We start from the raw sequence: 26,251 nt of genomic DNA, 5'->3' as shown, positions 1-26,251 counted from the left end.
CTAATTCTCTTTCAATCAGTCCATCAGCCATTCTGTGTTAATCATATACCCTTTGCACACTTGGCCTTCGATTTATATATATATACTTTGTTCATTCTCAGTTATTCTCATGTTACATTACAGGTGATCATATACACTGATGCCATGTCCCATGTTCTGTGATAAGGCAGGTGATAATTGAGACCTTATTAGTAAAGGCCATCAGGCCAAGAGCCTTGGAGGGGCAACGTGCCCCTTCCTTTATGCTAACAGCCTCCCCAAAGTAGTCACCCTCTGTTAACCTCCAGAATGTTCATTAGTATCCCTACATTTTAGGGTGGGAGAAAGAAGAGAAGGTGTTTAGTTCATAAATACTGACATTGACATAAAATGTGTATGAAATTGGAATTGTTTCCATATCAGCAAAATCACGTTATATTAGAGTTGTAAGCAGTCTCAGAGGTTACTAAGTTCAAACCCCTCTCTTTAAAAGTTAGAAACTTGGGGGCGCCTGGGTGGCTTAGTCCATTAAGCGTCCAACTCTTGATTTTTGGCTCAGGTCATGATCTCGCAGTTCATGGTTTCAAGCCCTATGTCTGTCTCTGTACTGGCAGTGCGGAGCCTGCTTGGAATTCTCTCTCCCTCTCTCTGCCCCTTCCCACTCGTGCTGTCTCTGTCTCTAAACAAACAAACAAACAAACAAACAAACAAACAAACAAACTTTAAAAGTTAGAAACTTGGGGGCCAAAGAGCTCACAATGTTTGTACAAGGTTACCAAGGGACATAAAGGTAGAGCCAGGAATAGAACATGCCTTCTAACTCCCAAGATTGGATTTTTTTTCTTGATGCTGAAAGGGATTGTCACCCTTGCCTTAGAGCAGTGCCCACTTTCTGTCACCTGCAGTCGCGTGGCTGTGCAGGGTGATACTCTGCATGCCACTAAGGCTTTCCTTTGCTGCAAACAGAGCCAATGTTCAGAGGATCTGGAGCTCCTGCCTCATTGTCTGGCTTACCTGCATTTGTTTTTACAAGGTCACCCTCCATTTGATAACCATGGCTTTTAGAATAGTAGCACCAGGGCATGCTTATGGTCCCCTGCGGTCTCCAGCAGCACCCACGCTGATCACATGTGGCCTAAAATAAGAGATTTGTCAAGTAATTTATAGAACATTATCACTTACAAATAAAATTTCAGCTTGTGGTATCATTAACCTCGCTTTACAATGATATTTAGAGACATTGTGCCATATCTCAGTCAATGCACACCTTGTACTCAAAGACTAATTTTTATGGCCAATGTCCTATCCTGCTAGTGTTATTATATAATGATATAGGGAATGCAATGCAGTCCCATATCTGCCATCACAACAAAATTGATAAATTTATTTAAATATCCTAAACTACAATATAGATATATCACCAGTAACCCAAAATTACAAATGAAGCTTCATTTATACTGGTTTTGTTTTTTCAGAAAAAGGACCTTGCTTTATTCAGAAGCTTTGAAATCAAATCAGTTTTCTTTGACTTTTAAACACATCTATTGTGTGTGTGTGTGTGTGTGTGTGTGTGTGTGATGTATATGGATGGAAAGATAGATAATAGATAGATAGATAGATAGATAATCTCTCTACGTCCCCAAAGGTAGAAAGTAATTGTTCCTTGAAACCCAAATACAGTCTAATTTTTAGTTAAGAAAAGTGCCTGCCTTATACCACAATTAAAGACAGAATCCAGTGGAGACTAAAATGAATGCAATCCCTTTCTCACTTCAACTAATTTATTTGAGAGAAGCAACCAAGTTAACTATAAACAAGTACAAAGAAACCTCTTCCTCTTGAGTGTGAACTAGACCTAGTGACTTGTAACTAATAGAATAACACAAAAATAATGGGATATTGCTTCTAATATTAGATTACAGAAAGATGATGTCTCCTGTCTTGCTTGCTCTCTTTCCCTTGCTCTACTGGAGCCCTCACTCTGGGGAGGCGAGACGTATTGTGGATGGAACCATATGGGAAGGAACTAAGGGAGGTCTCTGGCCAATGGCCTGCTAGGAACTGAGGTTCTCATCCAGCAACACTGGAGGATCTCAATCCTGCCAACAATCACATGAATGAACCTGAAAAGTATTACACCACAGCCCCAGCAGACACCTTGATTGCAGTCTTCTAAAAGACTTTGAGCCAAAAGCACCCAGCTACATCAAAGCCAGATTTGTGACCATAAAAAAAATGTGAGAAAAGATTGTTTTTGTGTTAAGCCATTAAATTTGGGGATAATGTCACAAAGCAATAAATAACTAATACATCCCACTACACAGATTTTACAGATGAAGAACCTCAGACAGACAGAGGTTCACAGAGGTGAACTGACCTGCCAAAGGTTACTTAGTTAGCTATTGAGAAGGCAAGGACCAAAACTTAGTTCTCTGGTATCCGTTGCCTTTTTCCTATACTCCCGGTTGAGTTTCTGTTAAGCACGTTGCCAGGAGAACATGGCCATGCTTTGTAAATGATAAGACAAAAAGCACTTGCTTAGATATATGAACAATTAGATCTAATCACATGCTAATTTTTTAAGTGTATTTATTTACTTTTGAGAGAAAGACAGAGTGTGGGGGAGGGGCAGAGAGAGGGAGACGGAGGGTCCGAAGTGAGCTCTACGCTGACCACAGAGAGCCCAACTCAGGGCTTGAACCCATGAACCACGAGATCATAACCTTAGCAGAAGTTGGATGCTTAACCAACTGAGCCACCCAGGAGCCCCCATGCTTATTTTTATGTGGATACCAATTTAAGGAAGGGAAAACTGTCTATCTGCAGACAGTATGCTATGGGATCGGGGTCACTGCAAACCCAACTTCCATCAATAGTTTTTTTTGTTTTTTCCTTTCCAAGTCAACTCAGATGAAGCCTCGGTGCATCAGGAAAAGAGAAAGGTGCTGAAAAGGGCGTTAAACAGAATGGTTTTTGCATGCTTCCCAGCACTTAATGTCTTCATTGAACTGGAAAGGGTAAAGATCAAAGAATTGGCTGCAGTAGCCAGAAAAGTGAACAGTCTCTGTTGGCCAACTTGAAAACAGCAGTTCCTGCAGTGGAACCAAGCAGTCACGAGAAGCAGAAAGAGAAGCCTGATGCACATAAATAAGAAAGTAGAAAGGATGTGAAACCTAGGAAAATAGTTGTAAAGAGAAGCTATGAAAACTGATGATGTGAATAGGATTGAAAAACCCTAAAAAGAAGAATTAGATCAAAGACACGAACGTCCTTTAAGTTGGATGTGAGGATTTAAGTTTAAGAGGCACTGACAAAATAATAAAACACGTGTAACTTCCAATACAGAATTAAAAGCTCAGGGGAAAAAATCCTCGATGCAAAAACTAAGGAAAGAAAACACGCAGGTGGGGGGTGGGGTAGGGAACGGGTAGGGAGCAGGACATAGAGAAACAGAACCAATGCAAAACACAAAATGAGACCTTAGGAAAAAATGGGTTAGGTCAAATATCATGTGCTTTAAAAACTTAACTTAAAAGACAAAAACAGATTAAATTTACAGAAATAAATTCAGCGATGACTGCTTAGAAATCAATTCAGCTGAAATGCCACACCTAAAATTTAAGCTCACAAAAGTACATAAAAGAGGCAGAAATAGGTTATGTGAGTAGGATGCTACCCAAAAGCTAGTGTCACTTTAGCAACACCTGACAAATAGGCCTCAAGTAAAATTGCACCATTAGGGAGACAGAGTCACTAAATAATGACAAAAGGCTCCAGGGAGATATGACATCACAAACTTGATATGCGCTGAAGTTTTTTTCACATATTTACAGAACATATGTACAGAAAGGTTTTAAAGACTCTAACGAGGCAAAACTGAAGAAGATAGTACAAAATGGAATATTTTTAAAGAGGCTCCTCAGTAATTAATGGACAAAGTACACAAAAAAAGGAAAGATGTTTCCACTTAGTTTACTTTTTACATGATGGATATATACAGGCTCCTGCACCAACACAAAGAGAACTGAGGTTGACTCAGAGATGGTGAGAAACCAGATGCTGAGGACTGTTGAAGACCTGATCAAGCTCTGCTCTACCCAAGTCCTCACTGAGGTCTCCCCCAACCTCGATGTTTCTTAACAATTAAAAGAGTGAACGAATGGAGCACCCAGGTGGCTCCGTCAGTTGAGCATCTGACTTTGGCTCAGGTCATGATCTCACAGTTTGTGAGTTTGAGCCCCACATCGGGCTCTCTGCCGTCAGCACAGAGCTTGCACTTCAGGTCCTATGCCCCCCTCCCCGCCCCTCCCCTCCCCAAAAATAAATAAACATAAAAAAGTAGTCTTTAAAAAAAAGCAAGAAAAGAAACAAAGAAGGAGATATTTTACACCTAAATGAGACATGAAAGAAAAAGGAAAACTAGGGCCCAGCTGTATCCATAAACACAAATGCAAAAGCCTAAAAGAAAAAGGACACACAGCATTAAAAACAGAACTTAGCAATATATTAAGTAATGACCAAGTAGTGTTCCTTCTAGAAATACACAGATCTTTTGATATTAGAAAATCCACTTTTGTAATTCACCACAATAACTTATTAAAGAAAGTACACCTTATAGTCATTTACATTCACCAGCTCTTCCTGATAAAATTCTTAGCAAACTGGAGTAAAAAGTAACTTCCTCAGTTGGATAATGGGTATCTATCAAAAAACTACAATAAGCATGTTACTAAATGGGAAAATGTCAAAAACATTCCCTTTAAAAAAAAATAATAGGTGACTTCTAGAATTAAAAGTATATTGAAGGTCTCAACAACACAATAGGCCAAGAAAAAAAAGATACTTTGTAAGATGGAAAAGAAGAAAGCCAAGGGGCACCTGGGTGGCTCAGTCAGTTAAGCTCCCAACTTTGGCTCAGGTCATGATCTCATGGTTCATGGGTTCGAGCCCTACCTTGGGCTCTGTGCTGACAGCTCAGAGTCTGGCCTGCTTCAGATTCTGTGTCTCCCTCTCTCTCTCTTTCCCCATCCCCTGCTCATGCTCTGTCTCTGTCTCTCTCTCTCTCAAACATAAACATAAAAGAATTAAAAAAAAAAAAGAATAAAGCTAAATTATCATGATTTCCAGACATAATACTGACTAGGTAGTATTTTTTTTCCTCTGAGACTCACGGATGGGTCTCCTGGAGCTCATTCTCTCCCAAAATGTCTCCCAAGAGTACTTCATGTGGTTTCACAAATAGATGCATAGGATTCCCTCTCGTTATTGGGAGTGAGAAACAAGGGGGTCTACAACAAAGAATCATCTGAAGGGAAATCTACTATTAGTTCTTTATAAGTAACCCTGGGGGAGAGAAAGAGATAGGAGCGATAAAATGGTACAGCAATGGCCTCAACACTGGAAACTTCTGCTAGTCTGGTGTCATATTCATAATTTCATAATTTCTTTCCTCCATACAGCCATATACTTCCCTTTAATTTGTACATTATACAAATACATCATTATCCATAGACTCGGCCTGTCAACAACAGTGCAGAGCAGCATATCGTCACGAGGATACTTAAAACATCCAACAAAATACCAAAGATATACCTCCTATGAAAAAACAGACCATTGAAAATACTCCCAGAGCATTTTTCTCCAGCTGAGCTAAAGAGGAGTGGGCCAAGGAATGAATGCCAAGGTCATGGATTAATTTGGTTGAGCACAATATATAGAAAAAAGCAAAGTCTATTTTATTGAGCTATGATCTTGATACCCCAGAATTTGTTAAAAGTTTTTTTAATAAAACACCAAAGAAACATTCCTGAGGCAGTAATGACGTCCAAAGTTCAAGAACCAATGACAAGCTGAGGTGTTGTAGGAGAGGGAACGGACTTAGGAGGCCTTCGTCTTCTAGTGGGCTTCCAAGCAATGAGGCTCCTAGCACAGTGTAACGGGGTCGAGTGAATGGGTGTGGGTCAACTTTCTGCGAACCTAGTGTGCCAAACATCCTGCTTAGGTGCAGCCTATCTAGCTCACAACTTCCCATTCCTATGAACAAAGCAGCACATTCATGGTCCTCTCTCATCAAGCTCTACTCTACCTTCCAGTCTCAGGCATTATCTTCTCCCTGGCACCCACCCCGTATCTCGGCCATACTGGACCATTTGATACGCCACGTGTGTGCCCCACAATTTCCTCTTCCGTTACTTTGTTTACATGCCTCTTCTATCTCGAATTCACTTTGCCTTCCTCCCACATGTGTCAAAATCTTACTCATCTTTAATTCCATATTGTCACCTTCTCCTTTATAATAATCTCTTCTATTCCGTGGTCCTCATCATATTTCTTTTGTATCTTATGATCTGTTGTTTTATATTCCAGTTATTTATTTATGCAGCTTCTCTCTTCAACAAGAATGTATGAAAAGAAAAATATTTAGTTTAATTGAACCTATCACCCAAATGCTGAACTTTATGACACGTGGCCCTCTACCAGAGTGCTCTGGTTCTTCTTTATCCCTGATATCTTCTTTTTCCTTTATTCCTGCATTTTACATTTTTTTCTTTGTTTCTCATGACATGATTCCATTCAGCCTGAAGTGGTTCGTGGCTCCCCGCTGCTGTGTATCACGTCAAAACTCAACTTCCTCTATCTGAGTTCCAAGGTCTTCTAAAATTTAAATCAGCCTTTCCTGTTCAGCTTCATTTCTTCCTACTCCCAGCAGGCAACTCTCTTCTCTAATCCAAGAGAAGGTCAAGGTCATTTCAGCCAGGGCAAGATGCCAGATGAAGGGGACTGAACACTATGATAGTCTTGTTAAGGGAGGTTGGCCTAACTGGAATTATTTCCTACCTTAGCAGGCTTGCTGTCCAGGCTGCTGCCCTTCAGTGCTGTGACAGCTGGTCAGAACATTGCATTGTCCTGTCCAGGGGATGTCCTGATCCTGAGCTATCTACCAGATTGGATCTCTCTCTTGCCTTCAACACAGCATCTGGACTTCCTGACTAGTTTTACCCCATCACTCCGCTCCAATCTTAGACATCTTCTCTAGGCCAAGCTACTTATCCGGCTCTGGTTCCCTTCTCTGCCTTAACTTCCCCCTCCCCTCAACCCCAGTCCATCACATCTCATGGCTGATCTCGTCGGTTTCTATGCTGTGTTGCTTCTCACTGACTCAGCATCTACGCCCAGTCAGTCAGTCAACACCAAAGGCTCAAGTTGTAACAATTCCCACTTTCCATAGTTCCCATGTACGTGACTTTGCCATGTTATAGGCTGAATTATGTTGCCAAAAAAGACACGTTGGAGTCCTGATCCTTACTACTTCATCTTGTGACCTTATTTGGAAATAGGATTGTTGCGGATGTAATTAGTTAAGGTGAGATCATATTGGAGTAGATTAAGCTCTTAATCCAATATGCCAAGTATTTTTGAAATGGGAAATTTGAGCACAGACACGCACACAGGGAGAAGCCATGTGAAGACAGAGACAGAATTGGAGTGATGTAGCTACAAGCCAAAGAGTGCTAAGGATTGACCACCACCACCAGAGGCTAGGAGAGAGGCACGGACAGCTTCTTCCTGAGAGCCCTCAAAAGGAACCAACCTTGCCAGCATCTTGACTTGGGACTTCTAGCCTCCAGAAGTGTGAGAGAAAAAAAATAGAAAAGAAAAATGTCTTTTGGTACTAGGACCTTCAGATAAACCAAAACAGCCATTCTCAAGAGCATCACAGATTAGCCCAGTATACAAACAACAGGATGGCTGGACAGACACACGTGAGAGTGCCACATGCCCAGGCATCACATGCAGCGGGCATCCTATCTGTGCCCGATACAAATGTGCCGTTTGACATCAGTGGACTTCACTCAGATGGCTGCATTTGGCTGTCATTCATTCTCAATGTGAAAAGCGACTGACGCAGTGCATACAATGAATTTTATAATCATAATATTCAACAGGACTTCAGCAGATGATCAAGAAATACTGCCCCAAGGTAAATACCGAGATGTCAGCACTATCTTACCCTGGTATTTGTTTTCATCCATCCCAAACATGGCTCTTAAAACTTGGTCCTTATTTTAAATAATGTTTTACGCATGTGTATGACTTTTTATTGTAGATCCTAGATAACCTTTCGGAATCATGACAGGAGAAAGAGAGACAGAGGAAAGGCGAGAAACAGAGGCAGTAAGAGAGAGAGAGAGAACCAGTGACCAAGCAGTGCTGCCCAGAAAAAAGACAAACCGATTTTTAGTATAAATAAGTCCCAAATGTTGCATGGGACATCCTTATACTAAAAATGCATTCATGGCTTATCTGAAATTCATATTTAACTTAATCTGTCAACACAAAGGAATCTTCTAGCTCTTCTTTTCCCAAAGCTGTACGGCCATACAAGCATGGATACAGGATTCGTTTGCCTGAGGCACCAGTAGCTACAATGTAAGCAATTCTCTGGGAGCGACACACAGATAACGAACAAACAAAACAACAAAAATAAACAACAGCAGAAACTACCCACTGGCATAAACTCTTAAGTGCAAACAAGATCCATAATTCAAACCTTTGTTGGTGGCTGGTCAGGGATGCAGTTTATCCGTTCCACTTCAATGACCAATGGGCACTCAGCAGAACCCGGGGTGGTACTCGTTGTCTCAGGATCTGGGATATCCCACAAACAAATATAAAATGCCCATCAGACAGAACTAATATCACAGGCATTCGGTATCGTCACAGTTCTCAACGCCTCCAATGGTATGAACTCCGCTGATTGGGCTTCACGCTGATGTCCTTGAAATGTACACTTTCACTTTAGAAAGCTTCATTTTGTTCTAGCCGACTGTATTTACTAAGAACCAAATCCACCTTCTGCAGTCTGGGGGTCAGGAGACTATAGCTTGTGGGCCAAATCAGGTCACAGCCTGATTTTTAAATAAAGTATTGCTGGAACACAGCCACACCCATTTTTTTAATGTATCATCTCTATCTGCTTTTGTGCTACCATGGCAAAATTAAGTAGTTTTGGCAGAGACCGTATGGCCTGAAAAATCTAAAGTATTAAGTATCTGCCCCTGAAGAGAAACATCTGCAGACTGCTCTGGTCCTTTATTTTCACCCCCAGCGGCTGGTTCACAATAGGTTTGCACACAGGACATGTCCAGTGTATGTGGTTGTCTTGAATGTCACTGCCCTAATCATCATAACCTCAATTCTGGTGGTTCAGTCAATGGGCGTTCATTCCCTCAACATAGAATACTTCTGAGTGGTGACATACTTATGTAAATATAAAAGCCTCCTATGACAAAAAATGTAAAGGGAGGCCACCAGTCTAAAAACTGGCAGTTAGGATCTGCCCAAGTACCTTGATTCAGATTTAAAACTCAGTCAAATAAAAAAAGACACATTTATTGCATTCTAAAATAAGGAAGTCAGATTTATGTAGGTCACTACAATGTTAATAAGGACATTAAGACAAAACAGTGAGGCTTTCCATTAGCTTTCATTTCTTTTCCAATTCAAAAGTGGTGGATTAAGAGAACTCCATATTTGTGCCAGTTTCTGCATAAGGATTTTGGTTCCATCTTCGAGATCATAGGATCTTAAGAGTTGAGCAACCTTTGAGATCATTTGCTCTAACTCCCCACAAAAGTAGAAATTGTCAGGGCTGGGATGGAGGTAGGAGGGGCAGAGAAGTCTTCTAGCCACAGACTAACCTTTCATCACTTGGTTCATAGAAGCTGTTCCTAGATGAACCACTCAGCACACTCCAGCCCCTCTTTCAGAGTAAGACAGCTCAATAAACTTTTAGTTAAATAACTCTGGTAGTTGTTATTTTTTAAAGAACAGAACTTTGGCCTAAAATATTTTAATTGATTATATACTTACCCGATTGCCTTGCACATAAGGGGTAATTAGTTAATAAGGGTTAATTAATATTGTTAACAAAGTTAGAATTATTCAATGCAATTCAGTAAATTTATTTCAAGAGTCAGCTGTGGAATCCTGCACTGCGTTAACTGGGAAATAAAAGTATCACCTTAGGCCTACAGAGAATACCTAAGTGGCTGCCACAGTTTCAGTCAGGGACTCACTGAGGCACATATCACATCCCCCTCCCCCTACACACACACAAACTCACACACTCACACATACTCACACCAGTGTATAGGAGAGCATCACTTCCCTGCCATTTATGAGGTTACTGCTCTGACAAGGGCAACGAACGCACGGAGGGAGAACACCAGAGTTCCTTGTTACCTTTAGATTCTGAAGAATCCATGGCTGAAAGCACAAACAGAGGAATAGTGATGATAAACACCACAAGCAGAAGAACACTGAGCATAAGCTCCAAACTCGTGAAATATTTCAACTTCTTTCTTGCCATCTACAAAAATAAGGAGAGGGGGGAATTTAAGATTTGAGTTTTATTTAATTTACACCTGGTAATTTTTTAATGGCAAAGCTCAAATCTAAATCTAACATAAATAATATGAGTAACTCACAAACCCTTATGGATGTACCCATCACCTGGATTAAAAATGACCAATTCAGGGGCTCCTGGGTGGCTCAGTTGGTTAAGTGTCTGACTTCGGCTCAGGTCATGATCTCCCAGTTCATGGAGTTTAAGCCCCGCATCAGGCTCTGTGCTGACAGCTCTGAGCCTGGAACCTGCTTCGGATTCTGTGTCTCCCTCTCTCTCTCTGCCCCTCCCCCACTCATGCTCTGTCTCTGTCTCAAAAATAAATAAATGTTAAAAAAAATGATCAAATCATGGCCAATCTCATTTTGTCTTTTATTTCCAGTTACTTCTCTCCCTAACTTAGGATTATTTTGAAGCAAATCTTACTTAGATGGCTTTTAATCTGAAAATATCTAAGTATTGGGGCACCTGGCTGGCTCAGTTGGTGGCACGTGAGACTCTTGATCTCGGAGTTGTGAGTTTGAGCCCCATGATGGGTGTAGAGATTACTTAAAATTTTTTTCTTTAATATTTAAGCATTACAAATAAATTTCATGAAAGCCAAATAACTTACTGTTGTTATACCAAAAATATTTAAAAAATAATTCCTTAATCAGCAAATATCTAGTCAATGTTGAAATTTCCTTCCTTGTGTGATATTTTATAATTTGTTCTACTTTCATCAGGATGCAAGCAAGATTTATATATTGTAATTGGTTTGTGTCTGTTAAACGTTTTTTAATCAACAGGTTTGTTCTGTTGATTTCCCCACAATCTGGATTTTATAGATTGCATCCGTAAACTAACAGTTTCTCTACTCTTATATTTCCTGTAAATTAATGATCAGATTTAGAGTTTTGACCAGATACAGGTTTGATTTTCTGGCAAGAATGGCTCACAGCAGGAGACACATAAAATCTAGCAGATTCTCCTTTTGTCATATTAATAGCCATTGGCGAGCATTTCTTAGATCCATTATTCGATTAGTTGTGACAGCGATACTATAATTCTACCATTCTTTATGTACTGGATAAAATATTACTGTAGAGAGAAATTTCCCCTCATCTATTACTTGGATCATAAAGGTTCAGTGCATATAGGAGAGGTAGTATCAACATTTGACTCTATTTCCTGGCTTTCAGAAGGAGTTGTTGCCCTAGCAACCTCCAAAGAGGACCAGTGAGAATATTTGTCCAATATTTTTATGAACTCATGGATTGAAACACATCTATACTAACACATTGATATTATTATCATTAATGCTCATTTTGCCTCATCTTTACCCAGTGGGAGTCTCTTCAAGTTGGTTGCTGGTAGTCTTTAATAGTTTCCTTGTCTCTGTTATAACTGATGACCTAGGCTCATTTTGCACATTTCCTGCCCCCAATCTCAAATCAAATGTCTCTGAAGAGGCTTTGTTCTTTTCAGTGGGAACAATATTTAGAAACCACAGTTTGGATGAGAGCTGTTGAATTCTACAACTGAATATAACTGATGGGTCATCCTGACCAGGTGGCTATCTCTGAATTCCCAGGGAGAATGGTCAATTTCAAACAAATACAGAAAGAACACATTTACCTATGCCTAAAGTTGTTATAAATCCTCACTAGGGATTAAAATATTTTGCCCAGCAGTTTAAAGCAGATGTTCAGCATTTGGAATCTCTGGGGTTAAGGCCTAGATACCTGATTTAAAAAAAAAAAAAACAAAAAAACAACTCCACAGATAATTCTGATATGCAAGTATGTTTCAGAAACAGTGACCTTATTATAGGCTTATAAACTGTAATAAACACATTTTATTAGGCAAACTCTATTAAGAAATGGTGTCCATGAAGTTAAAAACTAGAAGTGGAGCCAATAGCTACTCAAGCCCCTTCGTTTTATGCATAAATAAACTAAGGCACAGTAAGCAAAGCGCCTTGTTCAGAGTCACATGGGCAAGGACTAGAACCAAATTTTCCAAACAGCTGAATGTAGTTCTCTGTGGCTACTGTACCTATCCTGGCAGCTCTTGGTGGGTCCCTCATGAATAGAATATTCTTGAGCTTACCACAACCTCGATCTTCAAAACTCACTTCAACCTGTTCCTGTCCCCTTCTTCCAATCCACTCTTGATCTCCATCAGATTCGACTCAAGGTACTGCCTTCCAGACTGTAAAGGACTTGATACCTATCAACTGATGGCCACTGTAAGCTGTCTTGGAACTGAGTGTCCTTCTCCTCAATACATCTAACTTCCAGAACTTCCTACCAGAGAACTTCCCGCACAGATGGTACCCTCCCTCTGTGGAGTCTGAGGCAGCAGCTTGTGATCCCCAGTTCAGTGCTTCCTACCAAACAAACTACATGCTGGAGACAACCATGAAGCTGGTCTTGTTGGGGCACTAATTATGGACAGTATTTTAAGTCAGAATTTGTGTCTTAAAGATTCATAGAATTCAAACTCTAAATCCTTCATCTTCAGAGGTCGAGCATAAAGTAGGCTTTGAAATATCCTCTCACTAATAAGGGAGGACTAGGCAAAGTCATCCTCACTCATTCAACCTTGTCATACCAGTGGAAGATAAAGGGAGACCTGTGCCCTGAGAGCAGCTGAACTGCTCTCGGGATGGATACTGACGCCATCGGTCCAGATATGGAGCCCAGCAACATGGCAAATGTCCTAATAAAAAATAAAATACCACCTACCCTATGACCCAGCAGTAGCACTGCTAAGAATTTACCCAAGGGATACAGGAGTACTGATGCATAGGGGCACTTGTACCCCAATGTTTAGAGCAGCACTCTCAACAATAGCCAAATTATGGAAAGAGCCTAAATGTCCATCAACTGATGAATGGATAAAGAAATTGTGGTTTATATACACAATGGAGTACTATGTGGCAATGGGAAAGAACGAAATATGGCCCTTTGTAGCAACGTGGATGGAAGTGGAGAGTATGATGCTAAGTGAAATAAGCCATACAGAGAAAGACAGATACCATATGTGTTCACTCTTATGTGGATCCTGAGAAACTTAACAGGAACCCATGGGGGAGGAGAAGGAAAAAAAAAAAAGAGAGAGGTTAGACTGGGAGAGAGCCAAAGCATAAGAGACTCTTAAAAAATGAGAAAAAACTGAGGGCTGATGGGGGGTGGGAGGGAGGGGAGGCTGGGTGATGGGTATTGAAGAGGGCATCTTTTGGGATGAGCACTGGGTGTTGTATGGAAACCAATTTGACAATAAATTTCATATATTTAAAAAATAATAATAAAAATAAATAAAAAATAAAATACCACATTCTTAAGAGTATGTTGACAAAGAAACAGGAACTAAAGGAAGGAAGAACTTGCAGTTGTTAAAGCAGGAACCACCATGACTGGCACTGTCACTGGGTCTCTGAGCAGGTTCCCTTAGACCAGAAATGCACAGACCACGTTTAAGGTTTTTTCCTGACATGGAGCTAAACACCATGTGCATGTTCAGATGAGGATTATGCCTTGCAGGCAGTCCTTTCTAGAAATTTCCCTCGGTGCCTCCATTGTGGGACTTTGTCCCTTGTGAAGGACAATTTTCATTCTGGCTTGAGCTGTGGCATCAGTAGCAAGGAACATAACTCCCCGGTCACCCACTCCACGTTCTTCCCAGGGTTACCCCAGATGCCACTGCATTTACCACCTCCTTCTTCTGACCCGCTACTACTATTCTCTTGTTATTCTCTCTTGAACACTAACTAAGTCGTATCTTTTGGCCACTTGTGTAAAATTCCAATGGCATTTTATTAGATAATGTTTGCTGTCTTTGAAAGGGAAAGCTTGACATTTCATGCCATTAGCTGAGCTAAGTTTTGAGAACCACAGCAATATCCTATCTGTTGACCTAAGACAGCAACATCCTACTCAGGATGTTGCATTCTATATTTGCAACAATACTGACACATGAGAATGACCAGGCTAATTTTCTATTTTACCAGCGAAAGAAGGACTGGGGGTCTATGTGTTTATATGACACCCTCCCAAGGCTCAGGACAAGTCCACGGCACAATTAGGGATCCTGACTTCCACCTTAAGGATTGTCTTTATGACCTCACTGCCTCTCAGGTAAAGGGCACACTCTGTCTTTCACATTTTGGGTGAGAATGTACATCTATAGACACAGATACAGCACTGCTTCAAAAGCATGAGAAACTCTGTAGAGCCATACTATAATGCAGAAATGTGTCACTCAACAGACAGTGCAGCTGATGAGTTACAATCAATACATCACGCAGAATGGAAAAAGAAATTTCCCTGTAAGGTCCCACATAGAAGCAGGGAACGAATCCATTGTCACATTGGATGGTATGATGGAATAATTTCTAAAATGAGTTTCATTGATCTAACTAGTTTCTTGTATCCCCTTAAGTTATAGGAATGAATTGCTCCACGTGCAAGGCCAGCGGTTTTGAGGCTTCATGAGTTTGTAATGGCTGCCGTTACTTACAAGATGAAATGGTATCATCTGTAGTCTAAATCTTTTTTTTAGGTTTATGTATTTATTTTGAGAGAGAGAGAGAGTAAGTAGGAGAGGGGCAGAGAGGGAGGGAAAGAGAGAGCATCCCAAGCACTGACAGTGCCTGAACCCAAAAACCATGAGATCCTGACCTGAACCAAAGTCGGATGCTTAACTGACTGAGCCCCCCAGGCGCCCCTATAGTCTAACTCTTAATAATCACTCTAGCTAAGGTTTTGGGGCTTCTGTATTCCAGGTATTTTCCAAACATTACTAGTCATCTTTATAATCCTGAAATACAGGTATTATTCATCTCTATTTTATGAGCAATGAAACAGAGGTCAGAAAGGTATAAAACTTATCAGCAGTGATAAACAGTAGAGCTGAAATTCACTCTAAGTCTATACTCCAAAGGCATGCTTCTCTTCATGACTACAGCAAAACCCACACCCTCCCCCAACCCTATCTTCTACACTTACAAGAATCGTGTTTCTTCAGTTCAAACAACATCTCCTCTGGGACTTAAAATTAACCCTCCCTCCCTCTCTTGCTCCCAAGCAATCTATCTGTATCTATACTCATAACTCTGAGGACAATCTGTCTTCCTCTCCTAAGTTTTAAGCTGCTAGAGGCCAGTGAGTGAGAATATCTCACCCCTCCCTGAGTTATCCGTCTCAGCCTGACAGTCAGAGATACTGACTCCCTGGTTCTGTTGACAGGTTGGGGGGAAGGGGCACTGGTAGAGAGTCCAGGACTGGGCCATTCTCCTGTTGAGAGTTGCCTCTTTTGGGAATCCAGAGCCCTTTCAGTTACCTAATGATGCCACCATCATTTTCTCTGTGCTCTATGATGGGGAAAATGTTGGGAAGAATTCCACAGTGCCTCATGGGATGCCCCTGGCAGGTGCTCTAAATGAGTATTTGCTGATTCAGGAGCAAGACTGAGTGCAAACAACACTATAAGATGCTCTATATCACAGGTGCACTTCAGGGACCTCATTCCTCTTTCCTGAGGGATAAGGGAGGGACAAAATGAGAAACCATGTGCCTTCATCCCAGGAATCTTGCCAGTAACCGCAGGAATCCAAATGAAAAAAAGAAAAAGAAAGAAATGGATATAAAAAATAATATAAATTGGAATGCAGTTATTTATTTTACAAAAGGATCCAAGTCAAGGTTTCTTTTAATCAACCATTTTTGAAGTATTAAAGAGAGGTAATCAATATCTCTAGGGAGGTTTTTTTCAGAATATACAGCCATTCCCTCTCCATATGACCTTTGTAACTATTTTTCATATGAATAACAGCCTTCATATGAGTTGTAAACATAAAAAAGAAATAGCTGGAAACCGTCTCTTTATAAGGAAAACATACATTAGTAAATCCACTTTCTGGAAGATAATGCTCTTCACAGCCCGTTTATTAAGTCCAACCATAGCTGAACACTGGTTATACCCCTCTGCTGCTCTATCCTCCCTACTCTTAGCTCAGGGCCCAATGATCTCTCTGTGCAGAACTCCCTCCAACTCTACAGACCCCTTTCCTCAGGCTGATTATGAGCTGAGATAGTCTCTGCTCTGCTATACCCAGCACAACGGTCATGTCTGCTTTTCTTTTTCCATTTTGTTACAGACTCATTTCATTTGGTACATCTTTATAAGAATATCAGTGGAAGTTTGGAAAGGAAAACAGGTAAAGTCATATGATCCGTCTACCATCTTAAACCTTTCTGGGTAGGTTTTAAAAGTTCCCCAAATGAGTTTGATATTCAGTTCCCTCTACTACTGTTTTAAAATCACGTTGGGAATTTTGAGTTGATCAGTGTATTTAATAATATCATATGACACTATCTTATAGGGTGGGAGGAGGAATGGCAGGTATAAATTGAGGACGGTGAAAAATGGGACAAATATTAAGTTGGAGACTGTAAAAACAAAAAACCAAATAACACATTTGGAGGGAGTCTTAGGGGATGAATGGTCCCTTGTGAAATTATCAACCCCATCAAAACACCCCTAGTATGTCAATGTACCCTCTCTAGCCCCAGCTCATTTGTGGTCAAGCACGTAAGTTTTCTGAAGGTGTTCTTCCCAAAGGTGTGTCTACTTCCTTAGACACACCCTTTTCTTCTCCTTTTCTTCCTCAAAGTGTGAGCTCCCAGGGCATAAAAATTATGCCTGCTTCTTCCTCTTTATTTCCTTAAGTATCTACTGGTAGAATCTGCATAATCAATACTTATTGATCAACAATATTTTACTCTCTGGTTGATTACTCTGCTAAATATTTCATTAGTATTTTCCTTCATCTTATCCCCAAGTTCTCCTTCTCAGAACAAAGAACATGCAAAATAGGGCATGAGAATACTGGAGCTTGACTTCCTGCCCTACCATTTCTTGCTGTCATAGTCAAAATAATTTCCCTAATAGTCTTGAGTCTTGGTTTTCTTTGAAATTTTTTTTGATGCTAATTTATTTTTGAAGGAGAGAGAGACAGAGTGTGAGTAGGGGAGGGGCAGAAAGAGAGGGAGACACGGAATCCGAAGCTGGCTCCAGGCTCTGAGCTGTCAGCACAGAATCCGATGTGGGGCTCAAACCCACAAACCGTGAGATCATGACCTGAGCTGAAGTCGGACGCTTAAGTGACTGAGCCACCCAGGTGCCCCTTGAGTCTTGGTTTTCTTATCTGTAAAAAGTGAAACTAACAATACCTATGTATAAATACCTATGTAATTATTACCTATCATCATTTTCTTATTGTGAAAATCAAATAAACACTTCACATTTCAAAACATTACATGTCATTATGTTATTATTTGCCTTAGAGAAGATAGTGGGTGCTGGGTAAGAAGCAGGATGTTCCTAAGACATACGTTCACCCCACTTTCAGTGAGTGTGGCAGCGCATCTCACTCGGTGTTTCACGAAATGGCAGATGTGTGTTCCTGGCTCCTGTCTTTATGAACCCTTTCTGATCTACCCTCCTAGCTGCTAAGCGCTTTAGAGCCTCACGTGTTGGGTGAGTCACGCACTACCTGAGACACAGGTGCACGAAGTCAGGAGGAAACAATGGGAGGCAAAGTGTCAGGCTTGTCCGTTCAAGACCCACTTTCTGCACCCACATCCACAGCTCCTCTCCCATGCTGTCTTGTAAATCATGCTAGCTTCACTCAAAAAGCACAGCCCGGTTCTTCTTCCCTCAGGCCTCAATCTAACTCTCCCAGCTCGGGAATCTGAAACTTACTGTTTCATTCTGCCTTGTAGCCTCGTTCTCTACCCAATCAGTGTGTCCCCATGCAAGCTCCACATTCTCCACGGTCCTTCACCCAAGGGTTAAATGACAAGAGGATTCGCTTCCTATACACTGATGAGAAATTGCTCTTTATTGGGGCGACTGGGTGGCTTGGTCGGTTAAGCGTCCGACTTCAGCTCAGGTCATGATTTCATGGTTTGCAAGTTTGGGTCCCGAGTCAGGCTCTGTACTGACAGCACGGAGCCTGGAGCCTACTTTGGATTCTGTGTTTCCCTCTCTCTCTACCCCTCCCTCACTCAAGGTCTGTCTCTCTCTCTGTCTCTCTCTCCCTCTCTCTCTCTCAAAACAAAAATAAACGTTAAAAAAAATAAAAAGAAATTGCTTTTTGTCAATATAATGCCCTCTTACTTTGTGAAAGGAAATGTAGCGGCTGTACCTTTCCCTATGAGGATGACTTTGGTTCTTCTAAACTAAATTACCCAACTCCAATCTTTCTTACCTGTTCTGTCCCCAATACCTCACACTCCCAAAGGCCTTATAAGGTATCCCGTAATATTAATTTTGCATATAAAATCCCATAAAAATTAATAACCTTCCATGCCTGATATAATGAAGTTGGCTAGTGAGGTAAAGAGTGATCTCATGTCCACTGGCAAGGACAGGAGTTATCAGAACGCCTATCTGAGTGGTTGTGTCTTCTTCCCTTTGGTGGTTGCTAGTAGCTGTGAGATAGGAGATTGCTTATGTTAAGTTTCTCCAATGTTTATAAACGCACTATGTGAGACACTATGAAGTAAAAGGTACCCACACATTGTACCCACAGTCAAACCGTAAACACCATATACTTAATTAAGATTTGACAAAAACTATTAAAACTACGTACACTCAATCTGGAATTTCCTTTGTACACATTTAGCCCACACATACCCTTGCACATCGAGGTAAGATCAAGGTTTTTCACCGTGGCTGATACGAAACATATATAACAGCAAAAGACTGAGAATAGTGTAAATATCCATAGACAGGAGTGAGTAAAGTGCTGCAATAAAATAAAATTCATCATTTTTCAAAATTATGATATGGTAGGTTTTTAAATTTTTTTTTAATGTTTATTTCTGAGAGAGAGACAGACAGAGAGTGAATGGGGGAGGGCAGAGGGGGAGACACAGAATCTGAAGCAGGCTGAGCTGTCAGCACAGAGCCCAAGGGGGAGCTTGAACTCATGAACTGCGAGATCATGGGGGAGCTTGAACTCATGAACCGCAAGATCATGACCTGAGCCAGTCAGGTGCTTAACTGAGTGAGCCACCCAGGTGCCCCTGATATGGTGTTTTTTTAAAAAAGTCCACATATTCTTTGATATTCCTCCCTTCAGAGAGGGAGTCAAATCCCCTGTCCCTCACTCTTTGAGAGTAGGCTGGACTCAGTGACTCACTTCTAACAAACAAAATGTGGTGGAAGGAATGGCATATGACTCCCAAGGCTAGGTTATAAAAGGCACTACAGCTTCTTCCTTTCTATTTCTCTTGGATCACTTCCTTGCTCTTTTTCTTGGTTCATTTCTTGGATAAGCCAGCTTCCACGTCATAGTGACACTCAAGGAGGCCTATGAGAAGGTCCAACAACCAGCGAGAAACTGAGGCCATTAGCCAATAGCCAAGGGAGAGCGTCATCTCAGAAGTGGGTTCTCCAGGCCAAGTCAAGCCTTCAGATGACTACAGCCCCTGGGAACATCTTGGCCACAATTTCATGAGACATCTTGACCCAGAACCACCTAGCTAAGCTGCTCCTGCATTTCTAACCCATAGAAACTGTGAAATAAAAAATATTTCTTGTTTTGAGCTGTGAAATTTGGGAGTAATTTACTATGCAGCAATAGATAATTAATAGGCATGGATAATAAGACTTCTTGAATAATGTATCATTTGCATTTAAAAAAATCTTTCTGAGGCAAGGGAATTAAAAGCAAAAATAAATTACTGAGATCTTATGAAGATAAAAAGCTTCTGCACAGCAAAGGAAACAACCAACCAAACTAAAAGGCAACCAACAGAATGGGAAAAGATATTTGCAAATGACATATCGGACAAAGGGCTAGTATCCAAATCTATAAAGAGCTCACCAAACTCCACACCTGAAAAACAAATAACCCAGTGAAGAAATGGGCAGAAAACATGAATAGACACTTCTCTAAAGACATCCGGATGGCCAACAGGCACATGAAAAGATGCTCAACATCGATCCTCATCAAGGAAATACAAATCAAAACCACACTCAGATATCACCTCACGCCAGTCAGAGTGGCCAAAATGAACAAATCAGGAGACTATAGATGCTGGAGAGGATGTGGAGAAATGGGAACCCTCTTGCACTGTTGGTGGGAATGCAAATTGGTGCAGCCACTCTGGAAAGCAGTGTGGAGGTTCCTCAGAAAATTAAAAATAGACCTACCCTATGACCCAGCAATAGCACTGCTAGAAACTTACCCAAGGGATACAGGAGTACTGATGCATAGGGGCACTTGTACCCCAATGTTTAGAGCAGCACTCTCAACAATAGCCAAATTATGGAAAGAGCCTAAATGTCCATCAACTGATGAATGGATAAAGAAATTGTGGTTTATATACACAATGGAGTACTACATGGCAATGAGAAAGAACGAAATATGGCCCTTTGTAGCAACGTGGATGGAACTGGAGAGTGTGATGCTAAGTGAAATAAGCCATACAGAGAAAGACAGATACCATATGTTTTCACTCTTATGTGGATCCTGAGAAACTTAACAGAAGACCATGGGGGAGGGGAAGGAAAAAAAAAAAAAGAGGTTAGAGTGGGAGAGAGCCAAAGCATAAGAGACTCTTAAAAACTGAGAACAAACTGAGGGTTGATGGGGGGTGGGAGGGAGGGGAGGGTGGGTGATGGGTATTGAGGAGGGCACCTTTTGGGATGAGCACTGGGTGTTGTGTGGAAACAAATTTGACAATAAATTTCATATATTGAAAAAAAAAATAAAAATAAAAAAATAAAAAAAATAAAAAAATCTTTCTGCCTCTTATCAAAAGTCTTTTTGTGTCATATATTTAAGTATGGTTACCTGTTCTATGGAACAATGATAATAATTTTTTTAGTATTTGTTTATTTTGAGAGAGAGAGAGAGGAGGGGAGGGACATAGAGAGAGAGAGAGAGAGAGAGAGAGAGAATCCCAAGCAGGCTCCACTCTGTTCAGTGTAAAGCCTGAAGCAGGGCTCCATTCCATGAGTCATGATATCATGAACTTAGGTGAAATCAACAGTCGGATACTTAAGCAACTGAGCCACCCAGGCACCCCTGGAACAACAATAATTATTTTCTTCCTATAGAAGAGAAACATTTCCTTAAACCTTATTGAAAAAAAAAAAAAAACCTTCAGCATCTTCTAGCTGACATTACTTTCTGAATCACAGGGATCTTGATGGTGAAATCTACAATCTAATTTAGGAATGCAACTTAGGAAAACAAAATCGAGACAAATGGCAAAAGGCAAATACAGTAAGAGAGGAATTTAAATTGCTTTTAATTGCTTTAAAAAGAAAAATGTTAAAAAAACCTGTTATTTGGCAGTCTGTCATCAATCTTTAAATATTTTATTCCACATAACAAAAATTGTGCAATTTGATAATAATGATAAAAATAACTAATGATGATTGAGTGAATCTGCTAAAAGGTTACATAATTTTTTGCATGAAATCCTCACGACAACTCCAAGTTAATTATTGTGACAGCCCCACTTTCAGATGAGGAAATTAAAATTTCAGCAAGGTCGAATAACTTGCCTGATGTCACACAGCGGATAACAAGCAAAGCCACAATTTCAACACTGGCCTTTGGACTCCACGGCCAGATTTTCAACCATTACTCTGTAGTCTAAGTTATAACGCCCCATGTTGTACACCAGCTCAGGCTTTTTGTGAGATTGCAGTTTTATCAGACAGTATCTGGGTCATTAACTAAGTACTCAGAATGTGCACGGTACAAGGCTAAATACTTCCATGCATTATTTCCATCAGTCCTCACAACCACTTTACGAGGAGGGACTGTAATTATCTCCAGGTTACCAATAGTTAACTGAGCTTGATAGAAGTTACGGTGCCCAAGGTCCAGTGCTCAGAGCTCAGCTTCAAACCAGGGAGTCTGATTCCAAATGTCAAGCAATGCAGGAAACTTCTGTATTTCTGAATAATTAAAGCTGCTAAATTAAGAGGAGGTACATGAGAGATAGCTGTGTCCTTCCCGAGATAATCATGGGGTTGGAAGCTTTATGGAGAGAAAAGGAAACAAAAATTCTGCAACATTTCAGTCCCCACAGCACCTGGGGGATTCAAAAGTGCTTTTGTAAGCATCCATAGAAGTCAATTCACTTTAAGGGTGTGGCCCACAGCACTCTGTCGAGTTCTCCATGAGACCAAGAACGAGCGGCTGATGCACACTTTCCATAATTATTCATCATCGAGTTATCAATGCTATGTCTTTGGGGGGAGGCTAGATCTGATTGCAGTGTATTTATTCACTCAATTATTTATTAAGATCCCACAATGTGCCAAGCATTCTTCCAGGAGCCGGTTCTACAACAAATACAACAGATAAAGCTTCTTGTCCTCATGGGACTTATGCTCTTGTGGTTAGAAAAAGATGCAATAAACAAGTGCACCTGTCATCTAGGTCAGGCTGTGGTAAGTGCAATGGAGAAGGGGGAAGATAAGGAAGGTGGGGGTGAGGGTTGCAGTTTCAATTAGGCTGCTCATGGAGGAGCTCACTTGCAAAGACCAAATGATTAGTGTACGTAAACTGTGCAGACTCCAACAGTCATTTTTTCCTCTTGAATTAAAATGGTTATATTAGGTGCCTGGGTGGCTTAGTCAGGTAAGCATCTGACTTTGGCTCAGGTCATGATATTATGGCTCATGAGTTTGAGCCCCGCACCTGGCTCTCTGCTCTTAGCGAAGTGCCTGTTTCAGATCCACTGTCTCTCTCTCTCTCTCTCTCTCTGTCCCTCCTCTGCTCTCTCTCTCTCTTTCTCAAAAATAAATAAACATTTCAAAAATAAAATAAAATAAACTGGTTATATGAATAATTGCCAAAGGTCATTTTCCCGGTACTGTTATAACTATTTAGGCAAAGCAGGTAGATTAAACCAGGTAGGGGCCTGAACTACTGAAATAGCTATCAAAAGTAATTCCAGAAAACTGGATAATCTATTGTCATATTTTCCAAATACAGTGTCTGAATTTGCATATGATGATCTAAGCCTTTCTTTTAAAAATCCTTTGATAACACAAGGCAAGAGGTCGAGTGGAAAAGAGAGGGTTAGTTTTATAGAGACTGAGAATTTTCAAAGAGGAGCCCAGCCAGGCATGGCTATTCCTCAAAATTTCTGGGCAAAACTTACTGGGTTGGTTCATTGTCTCCCAGCTACTGTCTAACCCCTCCGGGCCTCAGTTTCCCCATCTGAACCACAAAGGGATCATCTCTAGAAGACAGATATGGCCTACCATGACCCCAGCACCAGGGTGGGCAAAGGCTTTTCTGCCTCGTCACCTTCTGCAGCTAACTCCTGAACCCACTTTAAATGGAAACTGTCTTCTTCCAAGTCCACCAGCTCACGGGTATTCCACGCTTATGGAGCAGTTTGTAAAGTAACTTTATCAGCTCATCAAAGCTCATTTTACAAGGGAATGGTTGACAACAAAAACATCACTGACATCGCGTGTCTAAGCATGAGTGGAATAGTGATGAGCTGCCTTAAAAGTGGGGTAAAGGACAGAATGTCCTTGTGCATCATGTGGTCACTGATACACGTTGGCCCTGCCCAGCACAACAAACCACAGACCCCTCCCCTTTCACTCCCACCCGGCCCAGCACACGGGCACTCACTGTTCTGCAACATGACATCAGAGCAATAGCCAGTGTGGACAGCGGGAGGTCCCTTTGGCACATGAAGGCCACTGTCCGGACCCCATATCAGGGACCACTGGTAGCCTTTTCTAGTGAGCCCATGCAACTGATCTTGGCCTCCTTCTCTTTCCCCAACAGAAACTCTTCCTTCCCACCTCAGTAACGAGGAAATGCCCACATGGATCTAGCACCAGTGAGGACCCAGCTTTCTTCAGGCTTTACCAGAGAGAGACCATCAGCAACAAGCTGCCGCCTTCCCCTTCCCTCAGCACTTCGTTCTGTTTCACACAAGGCTGCCAGCGCAGGCCCTGTGTCTTCCCCTCTGTGCCTCCTCTCTGACTCCACAGGAAGTCTCTCACACTCCCCACAGCCCCCCGCACACCAACGCCTGCCCACGCCCCTGTAACTCACACACTACCTGAACTCTTCCCTAGAATAATTCTTTATTCCATCACTGAGGCACCCAACTCATGGAGGCAGCAATAGATTTCTCAATTTCCTGACCACAATGGACTCTCTAATTACCACCGCTCAACCACAACTCAGCATCCTTCCAGAAGGAATGTCCTGACGGACTCTATTCTAACCCCTCTGCCTCCCTTCCCCCACCTCACCTCCTGAATCAGGAAGAATTGCTACCTTGAGTATTTGTTCTTTCATCACCCTCCCCTAAATGCACACACACAACACACACATGCACAAAGGCTTAGCTACAGTAGGGCTTGTAGACCCAGCCTTGGTCCAGAAGAAGGCACACACATGCACGCAAGCACACACACACACACACACACACACACACACACACACACACACAGAGCAAGAAAAAAAATTAAATGAGTTGAACCTTGTTTTCAGTGTGTGTTTGTGTAATTATGTTTGCTGTGTAGTTCTGTGTTTCATCAGTGGCAAGGACGGTCTGACTAAAGGAGATCAGCACCAGTCCACACACACTTGCACACACACATCTAGAGCCATAAATAAACACACCGTTCACAAACATACCTCATCACTTCCTACCACTGTCGCCACTCTCCCGAAGGACGGCCTAGTAAGAGAAACAAGGAGCACAGTCCACAGAGTGCAGTCACAGTCCCGCTGAGCGGTTACTGTGTCCATGCCAAGGGGTTTCAAATGCAGATGACTGCCCAGCTTTCATTCTCAAGATCAGATTTGCTAGTTAATTAGTAATCATGGTCTTCCTCCGAGAACATCCCTAAGAACCTGGAGGAAGACGTGATCGCCCTGACTCTCTCTGACCCTTCCAGGTGCCGAATGTACATTCAGAGGTGAGCACATTCAGGCGCCTCGCGAGGGAACACAGACCGACTCAACCAGTAGATGATAAAAAGCAAAACAGAAACCATCTCAGTGTCCCATTGACATTTACTAACACAACCTTCTGATTTGTGATTTGAAGGAAATAATTTTGAAAATGTTTTTAGAATAGTCTTCTCTGGTCTCTAGAAGAGTTGTCTGCAAGCATTTTTATGCTATGGAGATCCTTTGGCAGTCTGGTGCCTCCGGGAACCTCTCTTAAAATTACATTCTTATTTTTTTATTTTTTAAAAATGTTTATTTATGTATTTTGAAGGGGGGATGGGAAGAGAGAGAGGGAGAGAGAGGATCCCAAGCAGGCTCCACGCTGTCAGTGCAGAGCCTGACTCGAGGCTCGATCTCACAACCCTGGGATCATGACTTGAGCTGAAATCAAGAGTTGGATGCTTAACCGATTAAGGCACTCAGGCATCCCTAAAATTATATTTTCAAAAGCATGAGACAAAATACATAAGGATACAAAGAAAACAGATTTGATTGAATTAGTTACTAAATTTTTTTTTTAATTTTTAATGCTTATTTTTGAGAGACACAGAGAGAGAGAGAGAGAGAGAGCAGGGGAAGGGCAGAGAGAGAGAGGGAGACACAGAATCTGAAGCAGGCTCCAGGCTGTCAGCACAGAGCCCGATGCGGGGCTCAAACTCACAAACCATGAGATCATGACCTGAGACGAAGTCAGACACTCAACAGACTGAGCCACCCAGACACCCCGAGGATTTTTTTTAATTGCAATATAACAATGCATGTGTTTCTTTAATGATATATTAGCTAACAAATCTAGTAAGAGGATTTACCGCTATTACAATCTCAAAACAGTGATAAGTATAAATAGTATCTTG

The 26,251-nt window shown here is 41.4% G+C and overlaps 1 protein-coding gene across 1 annotated transcript in view; it reads right to left on the bottom strand.

Moving 5' to 3' along the window:
• Positions 1 to 25,542, bottom strand: part of MGAM (maltase-glucoamylase) — a 91,416-nt gene extending 65,874 nt beyond the window's left edge. Inside the window, exons 1-4 of the mRNA XM_078438467.2 lie at positions 25,080 to 25,542; positions 10,225 to 10,351; positions 8,531 to 8,628; positions 994 to 1,114 (exon numbers count right to left, since the gene is read on the bottom strand). Coding sequence (XP_078294593.2) covers positions 994 to 1,114; positions 8,531 to 8,628; positions 10,225 to 10,351; positions 25,080 to 25,193 — 460 coding nt within the window. The 5' untranslated portion in view covers positions 25,194 to 25,542. The remainder of the gene's footprint in view (positions 1 to 993; positions 1,115 to 8,530; positions 8,629 to 10,224; positions 10,352 to 25,079) is intronic.
• Positions 25,543 to 26,251: the final 709 nt, after the last annotated feature.

This window comes from Panthera onca, chromosome A2, assembly GCF_046562875.1.
Source record: "Panthera onca isolate mPanOnc1 chromosome A2, mPanOnc1 haplotype 2, whole genome shotgun sequence".
NCBI lineage: Eukaryota > Metazoa > Chordata > Mammalia > Carnivora > Felidae > Panthera > Panthera onca.
Note: the sequence above shows the minus strand (reverse complement) of the source record. Positions and strands in the feature narration are given on the sequence as shown.